General features: G+C 36.0%; 2 protein-coding genes and 1 pseudogene across 2 annotated transcripts; 1 reads left to right on the forward strand and 2 right to left on the reverse strand.

Moving 5' to 3' along the window:
- Positions 1–479: 479 nt before the first annotated feature.
- On the forward strand, positions 480–1,418 carry LOC131393675 (olfactory receptor 13C9-like). The gene has a single exon (XM_058524725.1). It carries the CDS (start codon positions 480–482, stop codon positions 1,416–1,418), a length of 939 nt encoding a protein of 312 aa, XP_058380708.1.
- Positions 1,419–8,717: 7,299 nt separating this feature from the next.
- Positions 8,718–9,550, reverse strand: LOC131393790 (olfactory receptor 13F1-like; annotated as a pseudogene).
- Positions 9,551–23,397: 13,847 nt separating this feature from the next.
- On the reverse strand, positions 23,398–24,348 carry LOC131393676 (olfactory receptor 13C2-like). Its single transcript, XM_058524726.1, has one exon. It carries the CDS (start codon positions 24,346–24,348, stop codon positions 23,398–23,400), a length of 951 nt encoding a protein of 316 aa, XP_058380709.1.
- Between the last annotated feature and the right edge of the window lie 1,931 nt (positions 24,349–26,279).

The raw sequence follows: 26,279 nt of genomic DNA on the forward strand, positions 1-26,279 counted from the left end.
TGTGAACATATTTGTAAATTATAAAATCCTAAACCAATGATATTGTTAATGATTGGCATAATACAAAATCAAATAGATTTTTAAAAACAGATTAAGCAGGCTCTCTCCAAAATAATGATATTCAAAGTGGGGTCTGTGGATCAACTGAATTGGAAATAAAAGATGCTTATTAAAACTGCAAATAGTTCTTCCCTACCTCGGAACTTGTGCATCACAATCTCAGGAAATGGAATACAGAAGCCTGTATTTCTAATAAGCTACCAATGTAATTATTACCTGTCTTCAAGCCCCTGCCTCATGAGCTACAGGAAGAATTTGAAAAGCTAAACTCACAGCTGTGACCACCATTCCTGCTAGTACTGACATACTTGTTGCCCCTCCTACGCCAGGGATCTCTTTCTCATGTGATAATACTGTACAGATTCCTTAAATTCACGTGCAGTTTTCTCTTCTGAATTACTCCAGGTATAAAAAAGTAAATGGAAAGGACCAATTGGACTGAGATTGAGTTCATTCTGCAGGGACTTTCTGAGTACCCAAGAGCTGAGAAACTCCTTTTTGTGATGTTCTTGGTGGCATACCTGGTGATCCTCCTGGGGAACAGCACCTTGATCATCCTAACTCTCCTGGATCCCCACCTCCACACACCCATGTACTTCTTCCTTGGCAATCTTTCCTTCCTAGACATTTGTTACACATCCTCCTTTATTCCCTCAACAATGATACACTTCCTATCCAAGAAAAAAACCATCTCCCTCACTAGATGTGTTGTTCAGATGTCTGTCTCCTTCACAATGGGCTCCACAGAGTGTGTGCTCCTAGCAGTGATGGCATATGACCGTTACGTGGCCATCTGCAAGCCTCTGAGATACCCCATCATCATGAGCAAGGCACTTTGTGTTCAGATGGCAGCTCTCTCCTGGGGATTGGGCTTTCTTGACTCATTGACAGAAACTATTCTTGCAGTACGGTTGCCCTTCTGTGGAAAAAATGTCATTAATCATTTTGTTTGTGAAATATTGGCTTTGATCAAGCTGGCTTGCACAGATATTTCCTTAAATGAGATTACTATAATGTTGGGCAATGTAATATTTTTGTTTTGTCCATTACTGTTGATTTGTATCTCCTACATTTTCATCCTTTCTAGTGTATTAAGAATCAATTCAGCAGAAGGAAGAAAAAAGGCCTTTTCTACCTGCTCAGCCCATATAACTGTGGTGATTATGTTTTATGGGACAATCCTCTTCATGTATATGAAGCCAAAGTCCAAAGACTCTGCTTTTGACAAACGGTTCGCCCTTTTCTATGGAGTAGTCACACCCATGCTCAACCCTATTATCTATAGCCTGAGGAATACAGAGGTACACGGAGCTATGAGAAAACTGATGGGTAGACACTGGTTCTGGAGGAAAGGATGAGGAAATTTATCTTGGAGATCATGCACAAAATAAGCTCATATATTGGAGGCAAATATTTTTAATATAAAGAGAAGGAAAGAAATAAAAGTAATATGTAGAATCACAGAATTTAAGAGCTGGAAAGAAATTTCAAGATTATAATCTAACTTTATAACTTTTTGAAAATGACGGCTATAAAAATGTAGGGACAGCTGGTCTAAAAAGTGAGAGTAAACTTTTAGAAACAAGAAAAAAATTGAAATAAAGCTTTTCCAACAAAATCCAGTGCATGTGACTACTTAACATATAAAACAAGTACTTTTAATCCCTTTTCTGAGAGAACTACTTGAGTTGGTCTTTTTCTGTTTGTTTGTTTGTTTATACTGATTTTTTGTTTCTTTTTCACCCAGGACTTGATCTGGTCCTAACCTAACTTTTCAGGTACATATTTCTCCTCTTCTTCCCCTCTTCAAGCTTCCCCCACGCCCTTTGCACATGCTGCGCTCCATTCACTATGTAGTTACCCAATTACATCATGTTCTTTAACACCTAAGGACAATAGCATATGCCACTTCATCCCCATCATCACATTTCTCCTTCTATGGTGACATCCTAGCAACCTCGCTAAAGACAATTCAAGTGTTTTATCTTTTGCAAAGCCTCTTAAAATTTACCCAGAATTAGTTGTTCCCTCCTCTCCACTGCCTTGAACTTTATCTTCATTATAGCAGTTTTCCTTTTATACTATACTCATTTGTTAGCTTCTGAAATCTCCCCAATGGCAGAACTCACTGTTCTCTGTATGATGTACAATGTCAAATTAATTAAAAACAGTAGTAACTGTTGGATTAGTTAACTAATTAAAATTTTTAAAGGATAGTAAAGTATGTTCCAAGTACTTTATATAATACAGAAAGATAAAAGAACTTGAATTTTGTATTATTTTATAGACTGAACAACAAATTCAAAAGCTTTTCATAAAATATCACCTAATTTTAAATGTATGGGAAAATAAGGGCAGGAAAAAGATTGAATGAAATATACTGAAGAGGTCATTTGAGCTGGATAAGACAGAAATCATATTAGTGTATATTATTCTCTAATAAGTAATAGCTGAGAAAAATATATCAATTCTATAAATCCTTCTTAAAGAACACTGACAATTTCACTCTTTCAGAAGCAATAGTCTCATTTTAAATATTTTCTTTAAAAAATTCCCTTGACATTGTTAGTAATTATATATAGTTTTATTTTTTGTATAATCTCATATCACATATATTTGTATGATATATAGCTGAGCAGCCTGATACCTTGTCATAGCCTGAGCTGGATGAGGAGAGCACCTATGCTCAAGGGCCACCCAACAAAGGTTTTAGTAACCCAATAGTGTTCAGGAGGGCATCCTTGCTTGTTCTGGCCAGCATGATGTTTTGGAGCCTGAACAAAGTGAGTGAAATGTTAATGTGGAAGGGAATGGCTCAGCTCAGGTTGTCAGAGCCCAAGCAGGATGAAACGGGCATACACACAAGAGAGGGGTGTGGATGCCAGCACCTGGTTGAGGATCACACGCAAAGGAAGGCACCCAGCAGAACATAGTAGAACACAGCAGGTTAAGGAAAGTATCAGGCTGCCAGGGAAAGGAGTGGGGCAGGTAGCCGGACGTAAGTCATCAGAGCCTGAGTAGGTGAGGAAGATGTCCACAGGGGAGTGATTCAGATCATGAATGTCTAAGCCTGAGAGGGGTGTAGATTGAGTCCCTGAAGAAAGACCTGAATGGAGTGAGAAGGGAACATCTGAGGGGGGGGAAATGGTCAAGCGTGTCAGCACCAGGTCAGGCTGAAGCAGGCATCCTTGAAGTGGGACGGCCTTGACTGAAGTGTCAGGTCTCAAGTAACTTAGAAAGGATGTTAGTGTGGAGACAATGGGGTGATAGAGGGTAATGTGAAGCAAAGAAAATGAGAGATCCGTTACATAAAGGGGAAAAAACAAGTAACAGGTAAACATCTTAGATATAATGAGAGCCAGGTTTCTCACTGTCAGAGAAGGAGTTACAAATATGGAAAAGGAGGAAACTAGAATAAACCCTGGGTGTTGGATTAGAATTGGAGATAGTGCGGACTCATAGTTTGCAATATAGATAAATATATAGATTGATATACACATAGATAAAGGAAGATAATAGAGAGATGATGGCTAGACACAGGTATATGTACATAAAGTAGTATGGATGCAATGTTTGTAAATGTGTGTGTATATACACGTCCATACATACATACCTATAAAATCATACATTTAGTCCCCAGATATGCCCAGGGAGCAGTGATGTGCTAATAGTAATTGCACATCTGGTACCCGATCTTGATTTATCAATGCAGTTTTCCACTAAAAAGGAACCAGGGCTTATTTTAGGAATGGTGCAGGGGTAAATCTTGATTTTGAAAGACATGTACATTCGGTATAGAATTCTAGATTGCCAGTTTTTTCTTTCAGTACTTTAGTGACGCAACTCCATTGTCTCTGGCTTGCACTGTCCAGGGAGAACTGCTATCATTCTTAGAGAGGAACAAAGGTCTCTCTCAGGAATATAGCATACCTTTTTTTTTTTCTTGTTTTAAGCAACTTGATTATGAAGCGCCTTAATGTGATTTTCTTCCTGTTTCTATTGGTTATTGAGCTTATTGTGTCTTCTTGTGTCTCTCTTCTTATGTTTATTGTTTTCACCAAATTTAGAAAATTTCCATCCATTATATCTTTAAATATTATTCTGCCACTACTTTCTCCTTTTTGGACTCCAGTTACATATATATCAGATCACTTAAAGTTGTCTGACAGCAACTAAAGTTCTGTTCACTTCTTTTCAGTCTTTTTTTCTCTCTATGTTTTATTTTGAAGAGTTACTATCGCTCTGATTCCAAGTTCACCAATCTTTTCTTCTGCAATATCCAATTATTTTAATTCCATCCAATGTATAGTGAGTATGTTAATATTAGATGTATTCTTCATTTCTAGATCTTAGATTTTGTCTTTTTTAAATATCTTCCATATATTTACAGGTAATCTTCTGTAATTCAAATGACATGCTTGCATTATTCTCTAACTTCTTACTATATGGAATATAGTTAGAATAACTTTTAACACCTTGTCTAGTCATCCTATCAGTGTCATTTCTGTGTACGTATTTTAAATCTGCATTCTTTTTTTTCACTCTTCAATAAAGTATTATTAACAAATAAAACTTCTATCTATTTAAGTTGTACAATGCGACATTTAATTTTTTTTTATTGGTTCATGAAGAAAGGCAAATCCAGTCCCTGTTACTCCATCTTGGTCGGAAGCAGAAATCTATTCTAATCTATTTTTTTTTTTTTAGTATATTCTATTGTGGGTGGCTATGGAGTAAAGCTGGAAGAGAGAGAGAGACAGAAAGAGACACAGAGAGAGAGAGAGAGAGAGAACTTGGGGTACCTTATGCTTATGTCCCTAAGTACTGTCAGGGTGACATGCCTCGCCTTGTAATACGCTAATAGATGTTGCTCACTATCTTTGAAATAACCGTTAAATTCAAACTAATTGAAGCTAGAGTCTAGCCGGGAACAAATGATCAAAAACTGATTGTATCCAAGTGGTAAGCCCATCATCCTAGCTGATTGACAGGTTGTCTTTTGGTATTAGCAAACAAGAACTTTTAAATAATTTTTATAAATACATTTAAATAATTATTATAAATATATTAAATAAATCATTCCTGTTTCATAGAAGAGGAAATTAGACTAGGATGTTTAAGAAATTGCCTAAGATCACTCAGCTTGTATAGAAAACCAAACCGGAATTCTTTACTCCAGATCATGAGTGTATTCTTTCCATATATATCACAGATCAGGCCAATTATAGGAAAACATACCTAACCATTTTATAGATATTTGTCCTAAACTTCTCCCTAGACAACATCATCCACACCTAAGGCTCTATTTTCATCTCTGTGCAAAGGACTTCCCAATGTATAGCTCTAGTCCTGATTTCTCTCCTGAACTTCACTAGTCTCTCTTCACCTGGAAGTCTGACTATCAATACATAGTCAACCAGTCAACCAACTTACACCCGTACCTTTGTGAAGTCATCATCCTTAAACTTCTCCTCTCATCCAATCAATGGTTGCATTGTAAGTTCTTTACTTGGACCAAAGGAATCATCTTTCTTGACTGTCAATATCTGAGAGATCCTAAAATCCAATCCTACAACACTCTAATTCTCATATTCATCCTATCTTCTTCATCCCAACGCTTTCTGTTTAAGTCTTCATTGCCTCTACGGACATTGTTGCAATGGACATCTAAGTCATCTCTCCCATTCTCAATCAATCCTCCATACTGTCACAAGACCAGTCTTTCTAACCTATGAGCTTAACCTGATCACATCACAAGACTGTGAGCATATCTTCACTGATTTTCCATTTTCTACAGAATAATGCTCAGTAATACAAGATTCTTGACAAGCTGACACCCTCAAACCGTTTCACCTTCATCTTTGAAATGAATGCTAATCAATAGTCATGAAAGGATCTCTCCCTTCCTTTGCTTTTGATAACAAAAATTAGTAGCAATTGGTTGCTGGTTTTGAATTTATTTTCTCATTGGATTGTCACAACAACCTCATGATGTAGAAATTTCTGTGTCCATCTTCTATTGAAGTAAGCAAAGCACAGAGAGGCCAAGTTCAGGTTTTCAAGGTCACACGCCTAAGAAGTGGAAGAGTAGGTAATTCAATGAACTGAGTTCTTTGGTTGTGAAGCTGATGATTTTCCGCAATACCACATCACCACTCCTGTTGCAGCAATAAATAAGTTGACAAGTATCGACATTGTAAATTTTTCCACAATTTTTTTCCTCAAATTTTTCTTTCTTCAACAAGAGTATATAGAACATTAGGTAGAATAATATGCTTTGTGATTTTTATTGAGAATCAGGATCTTATATATTTCATTTTATTGTGCTAAAGAAGGTTTCATAGAAAGGACAAAATATTTTTTGAATTAATATCCTTTACCATCTGAACATTGCTCCTTATTTTGTTCACAAAACTTTTTATTTGTCATGATATGCTCCTATCGCTTCTTCAATACAGAGGCATTCTATATGTTGACTTTAAAAGGCATTGATTATTTCCAATATGGAATATAGGAAAAATCTTGACTTCTAATATCTCATTTTCACTGTATTTAGAAAGTAATAAGTAATGCTAACCCCATCCTGTTAATAAATTTATTAAAATAACCAATTATGTGTATAGGAAACCAATCATAATATATAAAAAAGACTAGTCATAGGCCATAAAAGAATGAGAGATCCATGGTGATCTAGTGTGTGTGCTACTGAAGTTGACTCAAATCAGGCAGAGCAAACCACAATACTAATGCCTATGATCCTATCAAAAGCCTTAAAAGGTCTTCACAAAGCGAAGGCACCATCATAAGCTTTTAGAAATTTGTTGAGGTCAATTGCAGAAAAGTACCCACTTGGAGATAATAAAAAAAGACAGAAATTTTTAAAGGAATACAAACTTTGCTTAGGAAGGCTCCATATAGAAATAGAGGCTTGTGAGTCTTGGATACTTTTTACATCCTCATCCATAGATCAGTTTCACCCTGCCCTTGTGCAGGCATGAAGGTGAAGTCACTGAATGAGGGTAGAATGAGTGAATATGACTAGTTGGAAGTAATAATTTCCTTAAGTCTAATCACTGCATTAGCTGTTACTTGTGTACACTCTCCTTCTTCTTTCTATCACCTCCATTCTCTCACTTTTTTATTATTCTTCCAATGGCCATAGATCATTGCCTTCAAGGATTATCATTGAATAATGAATGGTCAGTCCATTAACCCCAGTCTAACTACTGTCTTGATGAGGTTGTCATCCTTTGAACAGACTAGATAAATCTGTGGTATGATTTTCTCACATACCCTAAAGTTAATCCCAGAACATCATCTGTATCTTTCTTCTACAACAATGGGCAATGCTCACCTGATTCCAAGCCATCACAAGAATTCTATTGACTCTGGTGACAACTCCATGATAAAGAGCATAAGACTGACCTCACATTTAGTCATCTGGTCCAGAGGGGATACACAAATACTGTGAAGGATGCTGAGATTACATTTTTAATTCCTTGTACATTGTGGTTTACATAATAAGATATATTCATATATATCAGTATTTTATACCAATTTAGTGTGCTTGGGGTATTATAAATTCTTAATACAGATATCATGTCTTTTCTTTCTAAGTGCAATGGGTTCATTCATACCCTTGGCTTTATGAACCAGGCATCAGGGAAAAGCACAATAAAAAAGGGTACTAACAGTTTCACTGAACCCCCTGTAGCTTCCTTGAATTTACAAAATAGGGTCAGCATCCTAAGACCAGCAACATACTGCTGCACTTACTGATATTTTTTGCCTGACTGGCACTCCTTCACCCCACTCCTATTCAGGATATATTTGTGCAGACTTTGTACATTTGAGCAAAGACATTCACATCACATGCATCTATCTGCATGCACAAACAGTTCCACACATGGAAAACACAGCCACACATTTATAAAATATGTGATTATTTCCATTAAATTTACCAGGCTGAAAAAGAGATTGTATTAGTTTTCTTAAGCTATTATAACAAAATACCACAGATTGGGTAGTTTAAACAACAGAAATTTATTTGCTCACAGCTCCGGAGGCTCGTAGTCCAAGATTTTCTCCTTGACTTGCAGATAGCCACCTTCCTGCTATGTCCTTTCTCCTCTGTGTGAGCATCCCTGGTGTATGTGTGTAGAAACTTCCTCTTCTTATAATGAAAGAATTCAGATTGTATGAGGGCCCACACTAACAGCTTCATTTTAACTTAATCACCTCCTCTAAGGCCATATCTCCAAATACAGACACATTCTGACACAATGTGTCTAGGGACACAATTCAGCCAAACAGAGATTAATCATGAATTAACTAAAAAACTACTCAAGTTATTACATTTGTATATTACATGCATACAACTTTAAATACTCAACAGCACAGTAATAATGTTTAAAGTAATATTGACACTCTATAACCCAAAACGAACATTAAAATTTTCATCATGAGACCTATTTATATATGATTTCAGATATGCCTATGTAAGATATATCTATATTATCTTCGATTTTTCAGTAGTCAGTCAAGGAAGAGACTTAGGAAATCACACATCTCATTTAAAATGAGTGTCTTCCCCCATTATCCCAAAGTTCTAGCATATACTCACCACTAAACATCCCTTAGATAAATGTTTATTGATATTATTTGCTACTATGGATTAAAAGAGCACAAAGAGAGTTCCTAATCAGCAATTTTTTCACGGCTGCTTTCACCTCTTTGTTTTGTAGACTATAGATGATAGGACTGAACATGGGGGTTAATCCAGCATATACCCAAGCCATAAATTTATCTATTTCCTGTGAATCTACAGCCAAGGGCTTCAGGTACATGGAGACAGCTGTCCCGTAGAACAAAACCACCACAGTCAGGTGAGTGGCACACATTGAAAACGCTTTGCCTCAACCATCCACTGAGCTGATTCTCAGGATGTTAGAGAAGACAAATGCATAAGAGATACAAACAAGGAGCATCGGCATAGGAGGAAGAAGTCTGCTGATAACCAGCATGATTAACTGCACCTTGGAAGTGTCTACACAAACTAGTTTCAATACAGCCAGAATTTCACAGGTGAAATGATTGATTATGCTATTTCCACAGACAGACCGATGCAGCACAGATGGTGCTGTGACACCAGGGCAGTGAGGCAGCCTGTCACCCAGATGCCAGCTGCAATCTGCACACAAACTCTCTTGTTCATGATGATGGAGTATCTCACGGGGTTGCAGATGGCCACATACCAGTCATATGCCATCACGGACAGGAGCACACACTCTGTGGAGATCATGCAAGAGAGAAGTACAACTGTGTGTAGACGGGAATCCAGGATGGTGATGGAGATCAGAATCATATTACCCAGCAAGGTGAGCAGGTACATCAGCAAGCACAGCACAAATACAGTGATTTCAACTTTGGGGTAGTGAGTAAATCCCAGAAAAATAGAATTTGAAATGACTGCCACGTTTGTCTTTATCATTTTATTCCTTCTTGTTCATCTGTTGGAGTGAATAAAAGTATACATTGCAGATATAAAATTTTAAGCTCTACCAACTCTCAAGAGGTTTTTGCTAGGGATACATTAAAAGGATCATTATCCTGGCAATACCATATTAATTACTCATTCAGACATCCAACATTTATTGAGTACACTTATAGTCACTGAAGATCTAGAGCTGAATTACATAATAACACCTCTCAGACAACACACAATAAAGTACAAGATCCAGTCAAGTAAATAAATAATTATAATAATGTGATATAAGTATGCCCCAGGGTACTAGGCAACCACAGAGTAAGAATCCTAACTCTTTGTTGGGGCACTGCTCAGCAAGACATTTTAAGACTTGGCTCAATAAAAAAATGCATTGGATCTAATCAAGTTAAGGACTGGGGAGGTTTTCTGGGCAAAGGAAAATGTTTTGTAAAAGTTGCAATTAGAAAGGATTTCGTTGCACTTTGTAAAGCTGAAGTTTTGTAAGATAACAGATGGATACGCTGCACACTAAGGAATATAAATAGAAGATAGATAAGAGTCCAAACACTGCAACACTACCTGATTTCTGTCTTCAAAAAGGCATTTTTGAATATGTGATTACCTTGAACCCATATTTTCTTGAAAAGAAAATCATTTTCAAAGCTAAATATTTTATAATGCAAATCAAATTACTTGCAACATATCTCACAACTGATCACATACAGATAACGTGTTTAAAAATCACTGTCCTACAAGATTGAGTTAAAATGAAATCAGTCAGATACACAAGCCTCACATTCTCATCATTGTCTACTTCTCCAACCTCATCTCCCAACACTCTGGTCTGAAACAACAACCATCTTGTGGTTCCTCATGCTACAATCCTTCTATCTTTGTTTCATTATCATTTAAAATGCAGTGAGTTCAGGAAACAGAGTTTGTTAGTCTTAGTCTGCTTCCCACAAGAATTGAACAACTAGCAACAATGGTGCCATCATAAGTGGGTTTTGGTTCCTTGAATAAATGCTACTGAGGCATCAAGGTAGGCACAGTGGCAAATCTAGCTGGTATCAGTGAGAGCTGTGTTTGAATAAGAACTTATTTTATATTTTTATATGAAATATTATTTACATTTTTATGTCTTTAATCTACAGTTTATCTACCTGGAGTGCCCTTCCTTCCCAGTTCCAATCTTGTCTCTCTTGCCTGTTTTATTCAATCATCAGGACTGTATGACATGGTCTTAAGTGCAGCTTTATCTTTGTACATACTTATGTTACTCAAGTATATCACACAGAACTATAGCCAAATGTGTACCTGCCTATTGCTCCCACCACTGAACTGTGTGCTTCTCAAGAGCTTGTTCCCCACAATACTAGCAAAGTAATAACTCACATTTAAGATTTTTAATAACACATTGCTGCCTTGAACATGGTAAATTTTTGATACATGTTAAAAATAAGTACATTTTCCCTGTAGTTCTCTGTGCCGACATAAAAGCCTGAAAACCTCTCAACTTGTCATTTACATATGAAATCTTATCTGTGACATTAAAGATTTAGCTGAATTATGAAACAAAGATGATGAGTTATTAGCTTTAAATATTTGACGTAGAGTGAGTGGGGGAAAAGACAATGACCACTTGTACTCTGAGAAGATGTAGAAATGATTCCCAAACAATCCTCCTCTGTAGGGAATTACAGCACTGTCCTCAGAGTGTGAGACCTGGACTCTAAATCCAACCATGCTACTTACCGGTATGCAAAATTAGGCAAATCACTTGGCCTCTTTGAAACTTGGTTGTCTAGTCTATACAAGGAGGACAATAATTCCTATCTTGTGCAGATCTCAGGGATCTAGATTCACTTGTTTTCAATTGTCCCTCAACCACCCCAATTCCATGGCCTCTCTAATATTTCAGAGAATCACAAAGCATTCATGATTTCATGGTCTCCCTGATTTCCAGAACCATAATTGCCTGTATGCTGCTCCAGTCGCCCACATTGACTCAAATAACAAACTTCACACCTTCTTCATAATCTGTTAAAATTTCAACTCCCAATCAGATGAATGTGAAACACTTCACTGATTATTTCCAGAAAGGTGAAAGTTAGACATTTCTGGTCCTCGAAGTCCATTTTGGTCAGCACACATGACCACTTCCACTGAGGGTTTCTCTACTGGTCTTTCCCAGCCAGAACCCAGTATTCTTGCTCTAGCTCTGGCTCCTCTCTTGACCTCTCCTTTCTCTTCTCTCTTTACCATGCTCCTGTCCTCCCTTTCCGAAACAAAAACAATGGAGTCTTTCTCCTTTTCTCCAGCAGACTGAGTCCCCATCATTCCCATACCCTTGTCTTACTTCTTTGTCAGAATCTCAACTATCCCAAGTCATTTTATGTAGATACTTTCTCTAAGTAAGTAATTATCGCTAAGATAATTAAATGTTTTCCAACACATTCCAGCTCTTCTTTTATAGAATATGAGAGCTACTATAAACTCAGAGAACTTCTGATCCAACCTTCTCATTTTAAAGTTGAGAGATGCTTGGAGGGGTTTATGACTTGACTGAGGTATATGAGAAAATGTGAAACTTATAGCCAAAAGTTGTATCTCACATTCAGGACTCATTTCTTCAACACAATATTTTTCCTACCAACTAGTACTTCTTTTTGATGGAAATATCTCTACTCTGGTTTCATAATCTACCTGAGATCTATCAATAAATTTCATAAATCTGAGAATACAGAAAGAGATAAATAATGTCTGCTCTCATTTACCTCAGCACATGTGATGAGCATCTTCCTTCTTGTTTAATGTAACTTAGAGCTAAAGTTGGTAAGCAGGTAATTTAGAGTTAAAGTTGATCTTCAGCACAGTCTTTCTTATAAATCTGGTGCAGTGCTCAAAATAGTGAAAGATTCTGAATTTTGTAATTATGATAATATTCTATGAAAACTATATTAAAGTTGGTTGTGCAGAGGTATTTCATTCAGAAGATTGCAATGAAAAAGGATATGGATGGTCTTGGTTTGCAAAAGATCAACCCAAATCTTGCCTGATTCACAAAGTCTCGACATACATAGCTCTTATTAAGTAAAATTTTAAAAATAATTTCTTAAGAAAAATCATGACTTGAAGATTTCTTCTGCCAAATTCCCAGCTATGATCTGCTCCAAAAAACTTCCAAAGTGTTGTCCCTGGAACTCAGACTACTAAAGTCTCTTGTCGCTATTAGGGACCTTCCAACTCTCTCCACAATATAATGTTGTGATTCTGAAACATAAAGAAGTTAAGAAACTCACCAGTTCTCAAGGGTGTAATTCTCCAAGTTACATTAACTAATTCAGGACAAAAAAAAAAAATAGGTTTAAAAAAAGTTTTAAATCATTTCAAGTCATTTCACCCAGTAAAAGCTGGTCCTTGAGCAGCATTTCTGCAAGCAGGCCTGGAGGAGATGATCTGCCTATTCCGTTCCCTCTGTACATTGCCCTTGAATTACACAGCAAACACTGCAATTAACAGAACTGTGGCCTCTGAGCTTGTAAACTGACTTATTTATTTTCAGAAATCTCTCGAATTATCTCCATTATCTGAGTAATAGAAGACAAAACACATTTATTGAGCTTTTAAATGGCCACAAAGTGAAGAACAGCATTGATCAATCAGAAAATTTACTATCTAATGCCCCTTGAATAGACTAAGATCCTAGCACAATATTTGTTTTTATAAAGATTATAATAATCCTTGAAGAAATAATGCATTAGAATGAGCACTGGATGTAAGGTAAAAGAGTTGCAGGTTGAACCTCAGTTCAACTATTGACAAGCCAAGTGATCTTATACAGTCGTTGTATATTAACTGCACTAATGACCTCAATTCTTCACTCCTTCTTAGGCCCACCTACTCTAATTTTAGCTCTAAGCATGTGACTTGATTTGGTCACTGGGCATTAGCAAATATAATGCAAGCAGAGACTTGTAAAGCACTTACACAATTAGGTTAGCCCTCTCTCTTCCATCTCTGCTATTGTCATGAGAACATGTCCAAGTTAGCCAACTAGAGGATGAAATGCACATTAAGCAGAACTGAGGTGTCCCAGAGTCACAGCTGAGGCCATTCTAGGTGAGCCAGCAGTCAGTCAATCCCCAACAAATGAGTGAGCCCAAAAGCAATCAATAAGCCAACTCACAGCTGATTTGAGATGCAAATATAATCCAGGTGAGATCACCTGGCTCCAGCCCAGATAAGCTGTGTCTTGTAGACTTTAGTAATGTTTATTTTGGTATGCCACTGAGATTTTATGGTTGTTTATTAGGCTGCTTCATTGTAGCAATGTAAGACTGAGGTAGCAATAGATGCTTTCATTACCTGTCCAACGCTGACTCACTTAGGCCTTTATTCTCCTAAAAGAATCACAATTTTATTCATTTGTCTATCCCATTTTTATCTATAGGAGAATAGCCTGAGTAGTCCAAGCTTCCTATCTTACTTTCTAGAAGCCTTACATTTTTATCTTTCATATTGAGATATGGAATTAATACAATCCATCTGGAATTAGTTTTTGTGTATAGTATGAGGCAAGGGTCAAGATTTATTTTTCACTATGTGGATACTATTTGACTCAATATGATTTATTGAAAAGATCCCTTCCCCACTGCACTGCAGTGTCACTTTTGACATAAACTAATTGACCATATATGTGTGGATCTGTTTGGGGCCTCTTGTCCTATTCCACCATCCTATTTTTCTATCTTGTACCAATTGTACACTGACTTATTAACTATACTTCTATAATAAGTCTTGATTTCTGGTGCTGTAAATTTTTTCTTCTTTATGGATAGTTTGGCTGGTGTTGGCATTCATATATTTTAGCATCTGCTTATCAATTTTCACAATATACTTGCTAGAATTTTGATTGGGATCGCCTTGAACTTACATGTCAATTCAAAGAGAATTGATATCTTTATATTATTGAATCTTCTAATCTATTAGGAAGATACAGTCTTCCATTTATTTAGAGTTTCTTTAATTTCTGTCAATAATGTGTTGGTTTTTCTTGAAGAAATGTCTTGCATGTACTATGTTAGATTTATTCATATATTTTTATGTTTTTGATGCTATTATAAATTGTGCTTTAAATTCCATTTCCTACTTTTTAATTATTGGTATGTAATGGTTTTTCTATGCAAAATTTGTATTCAGCAATCTTGCTAAATTCACTTATTAATTCCAATAGCTTGTAGACCATTTGGATTTTCTATGTACAGATACTGTCATTTGTAAATAATGACAGACTTTTATTCTCTCGTTTATGTATTTTGTCATTACTTATAGTACTGATTATGAATTCTAGTACAATATAAGTGAATATAATTGATGACAGCATGCATTCTGGTCATTTTTTACTTCACTTGTTATAAATACAGATACTTGTGAGTTTTTATCTAACAGTTTACTTTTTGTTTTCTATTAATCCCAAATGTTCTATGTAGTACTTTTTCTCTCCTTTCTTGCTTTCTTGGCAGCCATTTGTCATTTCTCCTTCATTTATTTTTTTTTCTTTTTACTATGTAGGGGGTGATGCTAACCTTAGAGATAAAAATCTATATTCCTGACTGTAAGGTTATACAGAGGATACTTTTATCACTTCCTAGAAAATGCTAAATTTAAACCTTTAACTCCTCTTAACCACTCCTAGTTTTTGTGTTATTGAGATTATAAATTTTAGTTCTACGTTAACTTAGAAGCTGAAAACATTATGATTGTTGATTGTTATACTTGATATTCATTTAGATACACTTATGTATTCATCCCTCCTCATGCTTTTTATTCTTTAATATTTGTTTCCATCTGAGCTCATTTTCTTTCCATCTGAAAAGTTATCCCTTTAGGATTCCTTTCAAGGCAAGTCCACTAGAGATGAATGATATGTGAGTGTGTGTGTGTGTGTGTGTGTGTGTGTGTGTGTGTGTGTGTAGGGGGATTTGGAAGAAACGGTCTGGAAATGTTCTCATTTTCTTTTCACTTTTGAAGGATATTTTCATAGAGTATATGATTATTGGTTAATTATTTTCTTTCAACTCTTAAAAAATATTGTTCTTTATATTCTAGTATCCATTGTTTCTGTTAAGAAGTTACTCCTAAGTTTTGTTCCTGCTTCTTTGTTGAAACGTCTTTGTTTTCTCCTTTGGCTGTTTTTCATATTTGTCTTTATTGTTAGTTCCTGAAATATTACAATGAGTTTATTAAATTTGGCTTTCTTTTAACTTACCCTTGTTGACATTGTAGATTTCCTTGAATTTGTGGCTTAAGTTTGAGAAAATCATTCAGTATTAGCCATTTGCTCTTCTACCTCATTTCCTCTTTCTCCTCTCCCTCTGAGTGTTCAGGTTATACATATGTTACACTTTTCTAGCATGTCCCATGTAGCTCTTATGGTCCTTTCTGTATTTTCCTTCCCTTTTCTTCTGCAGGTATCAGTCTGGATATTTTCTACTGATCTATATTCCAGTTTACTAAGCCTTTCTTCAACCTTGTCTAATCTGTGCTTAAATTTATCTATTTAGTTCCTAATTCCAGTCTATATTTTCTACTTGATTTCTTTGTATAATTTCCCTTTCTCCAGTGAACTTTTCATCTTTTTATATATGTTGAGGGACGTATTAATATGAGTTACTTGAAAATCTGTGTCTGGTAACTCCTGTATTTGGACCATCTGAGAGTCTTCTTCAATTGTCTGTTTTTGTCTTTTGATCCAGTATCTTAGTATGCCTAGTAATTTTTTATTAAATGTCATCTATTATATATGAAAAAATGCAGAATCTGTGGATGACATTTTATTTATACTAGGAGGATTTACCTTACTCTCTGATAGAAACCTAGAGTAGAGGAGATTGCCTTATATCAAAGAGAGATTGAGATAATTTAGAGTTGGATTTCACATTTTGTAAGAGTTAGCCAAAATCTGGTTCATCTCCTTTTTGGATTTATCCTTCTAGGGTCCAAATTGAGATGATGGAGTTTGTGTAAGGGAGATTTCTCTTTCATGCATCTCTGACTTTGACTTTTATCTCAAAACCACTGTGGAACTGCTGAAACCTCACCTAATGTGTTTAACCCCTTTGTGCTTAATTTCCTCTTACTCTGAGCATGCTAAAAATCAGCAAATGCCCCATGTGAAGAACCAATGACAACTCCTGGGATCACTTATCTGTACCTCTCTTGTATTCAGGACCTTGGCCTCCCTTCATTTCAGAATGGGATGTCTCAGCAGGTCCAAAATTCAAGTTTTTCTTCCCAGACCCGTGAGATTGTCAAAATCTCTTCTCCCTTTTCTGCATCATAGCAGCATCCCTCTGCCCAGTTTCTACCTTACCAACAGGCAACAATGAAGAATCAGCAAATGCTCCAAGAGAGAGAAAGGTGAGCATAGAATGTTTGGATCACTTAAATGAGCTTTCCTTCTCTCCAGAATCTTAGATCCTCATATCCCGACTTCCTCAGAAGCAATCTAATTCATTTTTTAAAAATTATAGTATCCAGCTTTTCTAGTTTTCTTAGTGGGACCATTAGATACTCCACTCAGATGTTCAATATTGTTAACATTTTTTTTTTACATCTTTTATCCATCTCCTTGACTAGAGTGTAAGCCCTATGAGGGCAAGAATATTTGTCTGTTATATTTACTGATATATCGTATGTGCCTGGAGGAGTGCTAAGAAAACATTAGATACCATAAAATTTATTTGAATTGAATCAAATGTCTTTTTGGGATCTAATACATGAGCTATTGTGAAAGGAAGATTGCTTCCAGCTTATTGCTCTGCAAACAACTACTACTTTAGACTGTATTAGTGTTTGCCCCCTTGTGCTACCCTATTCTGTTACAATAGACATTCTATATTAGGAAGAAATTTTTACCCCTGGGCATAATTGTTGTAGAGATCATCAATATTTACTATTACAGTGGAGTATCAGGATCTGAGAAAAAAATACGGTAAAGTGAGAGAATTTTATTTGAAAAATTTATTGTTGCCTGAAAATGCCTATGGACTATTCAAAACTAGGTTTTAGATTCCTTAAAAATCAAGATTACCCTTGTAACAAAAACAAGTAGATTGGAGAAAACATAAAATGCTTCTAGCTCCAAAATATTACAGCAAATGTAAAGTCCATTTTCTTAGTACCAGGTATAAATGCGCTCCCAGGAATCCTATAAAACATATTTATAATTATTTTAGTGAGACAGAACAGAGAAAAGAAAAGTAAAAGTCACTATCTGGTGTCTAGTAAATGTAAAGTAAATCACAAACTTCAAAGTAAATTGTGAAAAACATCATTATAATAGAGTATCTGGGTAGATATGATCCGTCCAATAGATATACAAAGTGAGAAATTCTGAGATTGAATTGTTATTGAACCAAAATGGGTTCACTTCTTGGTGAGTTGAAATCAAAAGTCTCAAAGGAGACCACAGGGAATCACTTCCAAATCTGTGGCTCCCTACGCAAGGCAAAGCAGGTGCCTTTTATTTCAGATGGGGAGTGAATAGTCAAAAGAGAACTTTTGTCATCACATGTAGAGGTGGGTATAAGTTTGCACAGGCATAGTTTGAAAACAGGCAAACAGTCTTTGGTATACATTGCATGTTATGCTAACAAAGCTTAAACTCCTCTTGAGGCAGAGATCTTAACATTAACATGAATCGAAGGTGATCTGTGGTCGCTTCTCATTTCTCACATGTGTCACTCTTGCAGTGGGGTTTGGACTGGTTCAGGGCACTTGGTTAATCCATCTCTTAACATAACTAAAAAAAAAAAAACTTTGAGAAATAGTTAGGTGCTTTTGAAACTTCCTTTGAGTTACTCAGGCAAGTGAGTTGGTGACACAATTACTTGTGTTAAGGGGATGGAGGCCGAAGACCTTGGTAGAAAGCTTCATATATTATAGCAAAGACCCAAGGTCAATTGTCCTGAGGATTATATATCCCCAGCTACTTTCTGCCTGGGGTCCAGTTAATGGGCACTCACATATCATAGAGCTTGTTTAAAAACCTAAGATGGGGGCCAGCCCCGTGGCGTAGTGGTTAAGTGCGCGCGCTCCACTGCTGGCGGCCCAGGTTCAGATCCCGGGTGCGCACCAACACACCGCTTGTCAAGCCATGCTATGGCAGCGTCCCACATAAGGTAGAGGAAGATGATGGGCATGGATGTTAGCTCAGGGCCAGTCTTTCTCGGCAAAAAGAGGAGGGTTGGCATGGATGTTAGCTCAGGGCTGATCTTCCTCACAAAAAATAAAAATAAAATAAATAAAAACCTAAGATGACAAAAATGTACCTGAGGATTTATTTCCAGAGAAGATGAGAAACTGCTCTGATCTACACTAACTGAATCAGTGTTACTAATGATAGGCTGACGCCTCTTCTAGTTAGATCCAAACATTCAAAAATGAGCACACCTATACTCCTCAATACGTATGGATCTATTATTTTATTAAATTCTACCAAATTCTACCAGATTTAACATACACTAAATGCTTGACAAATTTTATATTTCAGACCAATATTTTCCACAAGTTATCAGGCAGGCTGTAGACACAAATCTACATCTGTCCAGAGTAATGCTCTTTATGACTCATGGAAGAATTCAGGAAGAAAACTATTACTTTACTTATAGCCTTAGTTGATCTATCCTCAGTGTCCATTCTCTATGTGGGACATAGTAGAGAGCCTCATGATAACCTAAAGAAGGCAGTTAATAGCCCATTCATAGAAAATAGAGAAACTCGTTACCCTTAAGAATTCAAGATATTAAATGGATGTGATAACTCAACATCATATTAAATAAGTCATTTTGTTCCAGGTTTATATAGATGCCAGAAACTCATTTCTCCAATCTAATGGAGAGTGGCAAGTGTGGTTTTAATGTCAGTCTTTTCAGAGTCATGGCAAACACATCTTTGACATTTTCAAGCTACCGCAAAATTTATGGAATCACAAATGGCATCTCATTTATGAAGATTCCAAGTTATTTAGCTTTTAAAATAATAGGCAAGTCTATCATGGCCGTAAAAGGCCGTGAGCAAGAAGAATATCAAGGATGTCTTATAAAAAAATGACTTTAAGTGGTGAGATACACAAATGGATAGAACAAAAGAAAATCTATGTGCTGATGTGTGACCATTGGGCAATTTTACCTTAAGAGAATTGTTGACTCCCTAGCAAAGATGTTGAATAGTGAAGTATTTGAAATTATTCCTATTTGCCTGTAGATATTACTCCATTATATTTTAATATTTAATGTTAAAGATGAGTAATAGGCCAAGGTTAAAGCTCAAAATAGATTTCCCATTACCTACTCCTCATCTCAGAAGAGACAGAGCCAATAAGAGTGATCTTCTGATGAAAAAGCCAACATGTTCCAGTGGGAAAACACCGAGTTGCTTTGTTTTGGACCCTCATTTTTTAACTTGTTATTTAATGATCACATATCATTTCAGATGAGTTGGTTGCCAGTCCCTCCATAATAAGGAAGAAAAGGACAAACAATTTTTTAATAAACAGATGATATAGTTTTATTCATCCTGACAAGAAACTATGAGAAATAATAACAATTCTAGGGAATTATTGCCTGAAAGAAAGTCCACAAATCCATCTAAAGTTATTATTATGGGTGGGCATTACACAATTTTTCAGTGACAATTTAAAATCCAATTTGTAGCATGTTTTTAAAGGGAGTATCTCCAAACTCAATGAAAGACCCACCTACTTAATTTGAAGACTCCCTGGGAGTATCTCCCATGTGCTGAGTATTATGGGTCCACTCTGTCCCCTTCAGGACATTGCCATCACAATATTATGATCTGCTATTCCTATCACTTGCCTGGAATCTGATGCTCTTGCTGCCTCTAATAGTCCCTACTGTTTAGGATGACCACGTTAGATTATCCAAACTAGGACACTTTTGACAATGAAAGGGAGAACTATTACTAATTACACCAGGGCATCTGATATTAACTAGACTAGTTATGAGCAAATAGAGATGTATGGTCACCATTCGGGTTGTTTCCATTACAGCCATAATGCTCCCAAGCCGCAAGATGTTTTACAAAAAAAAGTAGGCATCATACTTTGTTACTAGCACCTCAAAACAGTACTGTTGGTGGGCTGGATGACAGCAACTACTTCAGCTTTGTCTTGCACGAGATCACTTTCAAAGACCAGACCTAAGTTCAGGGAGTCAGGGTGGGGAAACAATCCCTGGACAGATATCACACTTCTGTGGGACTCTGGGTGATAACAAATTTAAGATATAACTCTTATCAGAGGCACAATGAACCTTGTTAACATAACAGGAGACCAGGGGCAAAGGAAAGAGTTGGATGATAAGGAATTTTCATGAAAACTTATGGTGGAGATTAGGAAGAGTGAGATCTGATGTGTAATTAGGGTTTTCTTTTTTCCTTTTCTGCATTGTTATTCCCTTGTATGTATCTTCCTCAAATATTCAGTTATTAAACAGAAGCCCAGCGCTAGCTGTAGTTCAGGGAATGAAGGGAAGGTAAATCCATGCATGGGATGAAACAAACTGGAAAAATAACTGCTCAATATTGATGACATTGAAGAAATGACTAGCAATGAAGCCTAAATAGTGGTCCAGAACAGATGATCAGGAGTGATCTACATCTAGGAGTATCTAAAGACTTCCATTCAGTCATCCTTCAGGTATTCTATCTCCCTCTGAATGGCACACTGTTCTCTCCTAAGAAAGTCAACTAAAGGTTAACAATTGCTGGTCTCTCTATTCCCTAAGTATTTTCTAAAGAAAGACCAATCTTCAATATAATGGGTCCACTTTCTGGGCAGGTGTACAATGACCAGTACTGAATCCAACAAGGTCACTAAACCATGAACCAGTGAAACAACTCTGATGCCATTTTTTTTAATCTTATTTTGGATAAACTGAGTTCTAGTCAGCTTCTTCTTAACCATTATGATGAAAGAAAGTAATGCAAAGGAAAAACACAAAAAAATAACATACATGACCTTTCCAGAAAAGAAATTCCCAAGAACTTCATCTTGGGAAGAAATATATTTGATGCAAAAGTAGGCTGTGAACCTGGATATAAAACCTCTACTGTGGTTTGTCAATCAAATCTTTCATGACCTCCTTGAGTATCCTGACAGCTTCTGGTTTGGGACAAATTTTGGCTCAGTTTATCCAAATCTAACAGCTTTATGCTATATTGGAGAAACTACATCTTAAAACATTTTATCCTGCGTATAGTTTCGTAAGGCACACCATTCCAAGAGGAAGTCAGAAGTCATTTAGGTCTTTTTTTTCTTAAGTTAGATAAAGGAATTGGGAAGGATTAATTTGTGGTTCTTTAAATCTTGGGGGACATTCTCAGAAAATAATTACTAACAAAGCTAGAAGATTGATACAAGGAGACAGAGATAGATGTAGAATGACAATGAAATAAAGGAGCCATTCAATTTCCCTCTTTGTGGTGTGGTGTTCTATATAACACTCCCTGCTGCCTCACTTCTGAACTATAAGGAGGAAAATGGATATTCTAATTTACAGTTAAAAGTAAAACAAGATTAACATATTTTTTAAAGGAGACAATAGAAAACCAAGAATATTTTAAAATCTAAATAAAAATTAACAAATAATGTGGGATTTTAATTAGCATTAAAAAGTGAAAGCCATCAAACAGATATTAAAGAACAAAATCAAGTAACTTAGTATCTTAATGTTCTCTAAAATTCTAAAAGAAACATAAGCTAAACAACATAAAATTTAAAATAAAAAATTCTGAAGCTAATATGATAACAAGTAAAGAAAAAAAGAGATGTAATATTAAAATAAACATTAAAATCTATCATGAAAATTTGAAGTGTAAAATTCAGATCAAGAAGAAATAAAATGATGAAAGTAAATGTTTTTAAAACCTGAAGGTTACTATAACAGAGAAAAGAAATAAAAATCATAGATAAAAATCAAATGTAAAAACCATCTAGAAGGTAGATCCAGCATTCCCTAATAATAGATTCCTCTTGGATCAGCAATAGACTTTGTGGACAGAAAGTCAATGGGACCCGGGAAAGATATAGCTCTACATTTATCAGTAGGTAATTGACTCAAAAGTTGTTTACATTTAATTTTCAAACAGCTTTAAAAATCAGTTATTTGGTTCCAAGTCCAAAGCAGTTAGATCCCATGTATCAAAAGGTGTTTGGAAAGAAGACTGCCAAAGTAGATATGTTGAAAGCAGAAAAGAATAATTTAATGTCTCATAGTTAGAGATGAACACAAAGTTATGAAAATAATACTATTCTAGAAGAAGAAATTTTAATAGTATTCAACCATGCAGACAGAGGACAATTAGCGTTACATATTTGAATAGACTCCAAGTAAACTAAATTATTTTAGCAATTACATTATTAGAGATTCATAATTTAAATTAAGTTTTAAAAATCTGAAACCGTTTCATTCTGTCTTGGAAAGGAAGTAAAAACTGTTAAATTAATTTTATGAAAAAGAATTTCTTAAAGTTTTAATACTAGCGTAACTTTTGCCGTCTGGAAATCTCTCTCCCTATTACACTACCCCTCTAGTTACCCTCACAATCAAGATCCTTGACAATGACAACAAGAAACTACAATCATTGACTCCTAAAACACTGAAATTTTAATTTTCACTATGCACTGTACAAAAAAGAATATTTTGGAACTTGAGAGCCTTCAGAGGTGAATTTGACACAGCAGCGAGAACCTAGCTATATGACTCTTGGGTCTCCCTAACTGATTTCCACATTGTGATTATAAAAATTTCCTGTCCCTTTCCTGTTTACTTGTCAAAAACTTTTCTTCTCAGTAGGTGTTTTACTGCTTCCTTCACATCCTTGTTCCTAAGACTGTAGATTAAAGGATTCATCATAGGAGTAACAACCCCATAGAACATGGATATAAGTTTGTCAGTAGCATCCACATCATCTGAATTAAGTATCTCTTTAGACTTGGGCTTCATGTACATGAAGAGAATAGTTCCATAGAATATTATCACCACAGTCAGGTGGGCTGAGTAGGTAGAGAAGACTTTGCTTCTCCCCTCAGAAGACCGAATTTTGAGGATGCTGACAATGATTAATGCGTAAGAGATAATGATTAAGAACAGTGGTGTCAATGTGAACAATGTTGTGGCCACAAGCATGATAAACTCATTGTCTGAGATGTCAGCACAGGCCAATTTCATGACAGCCAGAATTTCACAGGAGAAATGATTGATGACGTTATTCCTACAGAAAGGCAACTGTACTACAAACACAGTTTGTACTGCAGAGTTGACAACTCCTATGATCCAGGACCCAGCTGCCATGGGAACACAGGAATCTTTGCTCATGATGATAGAATATCTCAGAGGGTTGCAGATAGCCACATACCGGTCAAAGGCCATCATGCCCAGGAGCACACACTCTGTTGTCCCCATCGCAAAACCGAGGAACACCTGCACTGCACAGCCAGTAAAGGAGATGGTCTTTCTTTCCAAGAGAAAGCTCACCAGCGTTGAGGGAATAGAGGTGGTGGTGTAGCAGATGTCCAAGAAGGAGAGGTTCCCCAAGAAGAAGTACATGGGGGTGTGAAGGTGAGAGTCCAAGACGCTGATTAAAATAAGGGTGCCATTGCCCAGAAGGATGACCACATACATTATTAAGATGAGCACGAAAAAGAGTAGCTCAAGCCTTGGGTAACCAGAAAGCCCCTTCAGAAAAAATTCCACCAGAATGGTTTGGTTTCCCATTCCATTTTACTGTTTCTCTTTTACCTGTAAGACATCAGCGTATGTTAAAACAAAGTATGTATTTTACTGTGGTTACTTTCAACTGTGTACCAATGCACAAGTACCATACACCCCCAGAGGAAAAAATATAAAAAAATAAAAGACCAAAGAAAGAAGAGAAGAAATAAAGAAAAGTGGACTGAAGAGGGGGAAGGTATGACTGGAGAAAGGGATGGGAAGAGGTAACTCACATGTTTCAAGCTACATGCAACATGCCACGTAATTCATTTAATCTCATCCCAGTTCTAGGAGAGAGGTATTATTATCCACACTTACAGATAGATAATAAAAGCAGAAATCTTAAGGAAACTTGACTAAAGGTACATATACAGCAGAGCTAATATTCAAACCTAAGTCTTCCTTGCTGAAGCCTGAGCTTTTTGTCATACTTGTCATCACATATGTTAACTAAAATTTATAATAAAAATGAGTATTGTATTATGTATAACTGATCAATAAACCATTTTTATTGGCTACAGACCACCACACAATAGATAATGATCCTGTCACTTCTTGAAATTATACGGTTATGTTTATTATTGGTCTTTCTCAGTAGCATGTGAACTTTATATAGGCAGGTTATCTTTTTCTTCTTTACTGCCACAGTCCCAATATCTACAATAGAGAGGACGCAGAGACAGATGTTCAAAAATATTTGTTGAATAAATGAATAAAATCAATGACAAAATAATGACTAACATTTCTTACTCTGTACCAATCCTTTACTAATTGTTTTTTTTGTGCATTACCTAATTTAGTCTGAAGAGCAACCCTATTAGGCAATTGCTGTTATCATTATCATCATCTTCCTCATCATATAGAGGAGGAAAATAAGGCACAGAAAAGTTAAGTAATGTGCTTAAGGCCAAGGTCACGTAGCTAAATAAGTGGTAGAGCCAGGACTTAAGCCCAAGATATATGGCTGCAGAGTACAAGCTCTTAATTGTTCATTTTGCAGAGAACTTGGCTCACAGGCTACAATACTTTGTCATCTAATTGACAGTATCAACATGCCAAAAGAAATATCAGACCAAAAAATCTGATCGGTCAGAAAGAAGCAAGATTTCTACATGGCGATTTGAGAGCAGTTGATTTTGATACTTTATATTTTGCTAGGAAATTATTCATAGAATGACAACAAATGTGTTGTCATGGATTTGCATTTAATCCTTATAATTCTGTGGTCTCCCTTGTATGAGAAGTTCTATCTCCTTTTTCATTACTATTCTTAACTGTTTTTTTTTTCTTTGTTATTGTCACAAGGGGGTTTCCTATATTATAGGTCTTCTCCAAAACAAAAGGTTTAGGATAGATTACCTTTGTACATGTTTTACAGTTTCTTTTATGAGAGTATTCAGTCCATTCACTATAAAATATAATTATTAATGTACTTCAATTTTTCTTTCCACATACATTATTTTTATTAAGACTTATTTTGCATTATTACTGCATGCTCTTTTTTTCCTACTTCCTTATCTTTTCTGGTTAAATTGTCATTCACTATTTGTTTTCACTAATTTGAACATTTTGCTCAGTTTTTCCATTCCAAAACTGGTACCTCCTCTTTCTCTACTCTCATAATTTGACTTGCAGGACCCAGCCATTCACTCGTAAAGATTAACTATTTTCTCCACTAGAGAGCTGTCTAATCTCCTAAATTATCCCTCAAACACTAAATGAAGATAGAACAAAAGATTACTCTTATTCCTCCATTTCTATTCCCATCCCCAAATTCCTGCATGTTACTGGGATCATTTAGAAGTGTTTATAATTTCCTTATATTATGTCTTGTTGAGAGTTCTTCGTGGACCCTTACATTACACAAACTTGGACAGTCAGTCTTTATTTATCGTTATACCTACCTCTGTATATATCTACTCATTGATCACCAT

This window comes from Diceros bicornis, chromosome 28, assembly GCF_020826845.1.
Source record: "Diceros bicornis minor isolate mBicDic1 chromosome 28, mDicBic1.mat.cur, whole genome shotgun sequence".
In the NCBI taxonomy this organism is placed as follows: domain Eukaryota; kingdom Metazoa; phylum Chordata; class Mammalia; order Perissodactyla; family Rhinocerotidae; genus Diceros; species Diceros bicornis.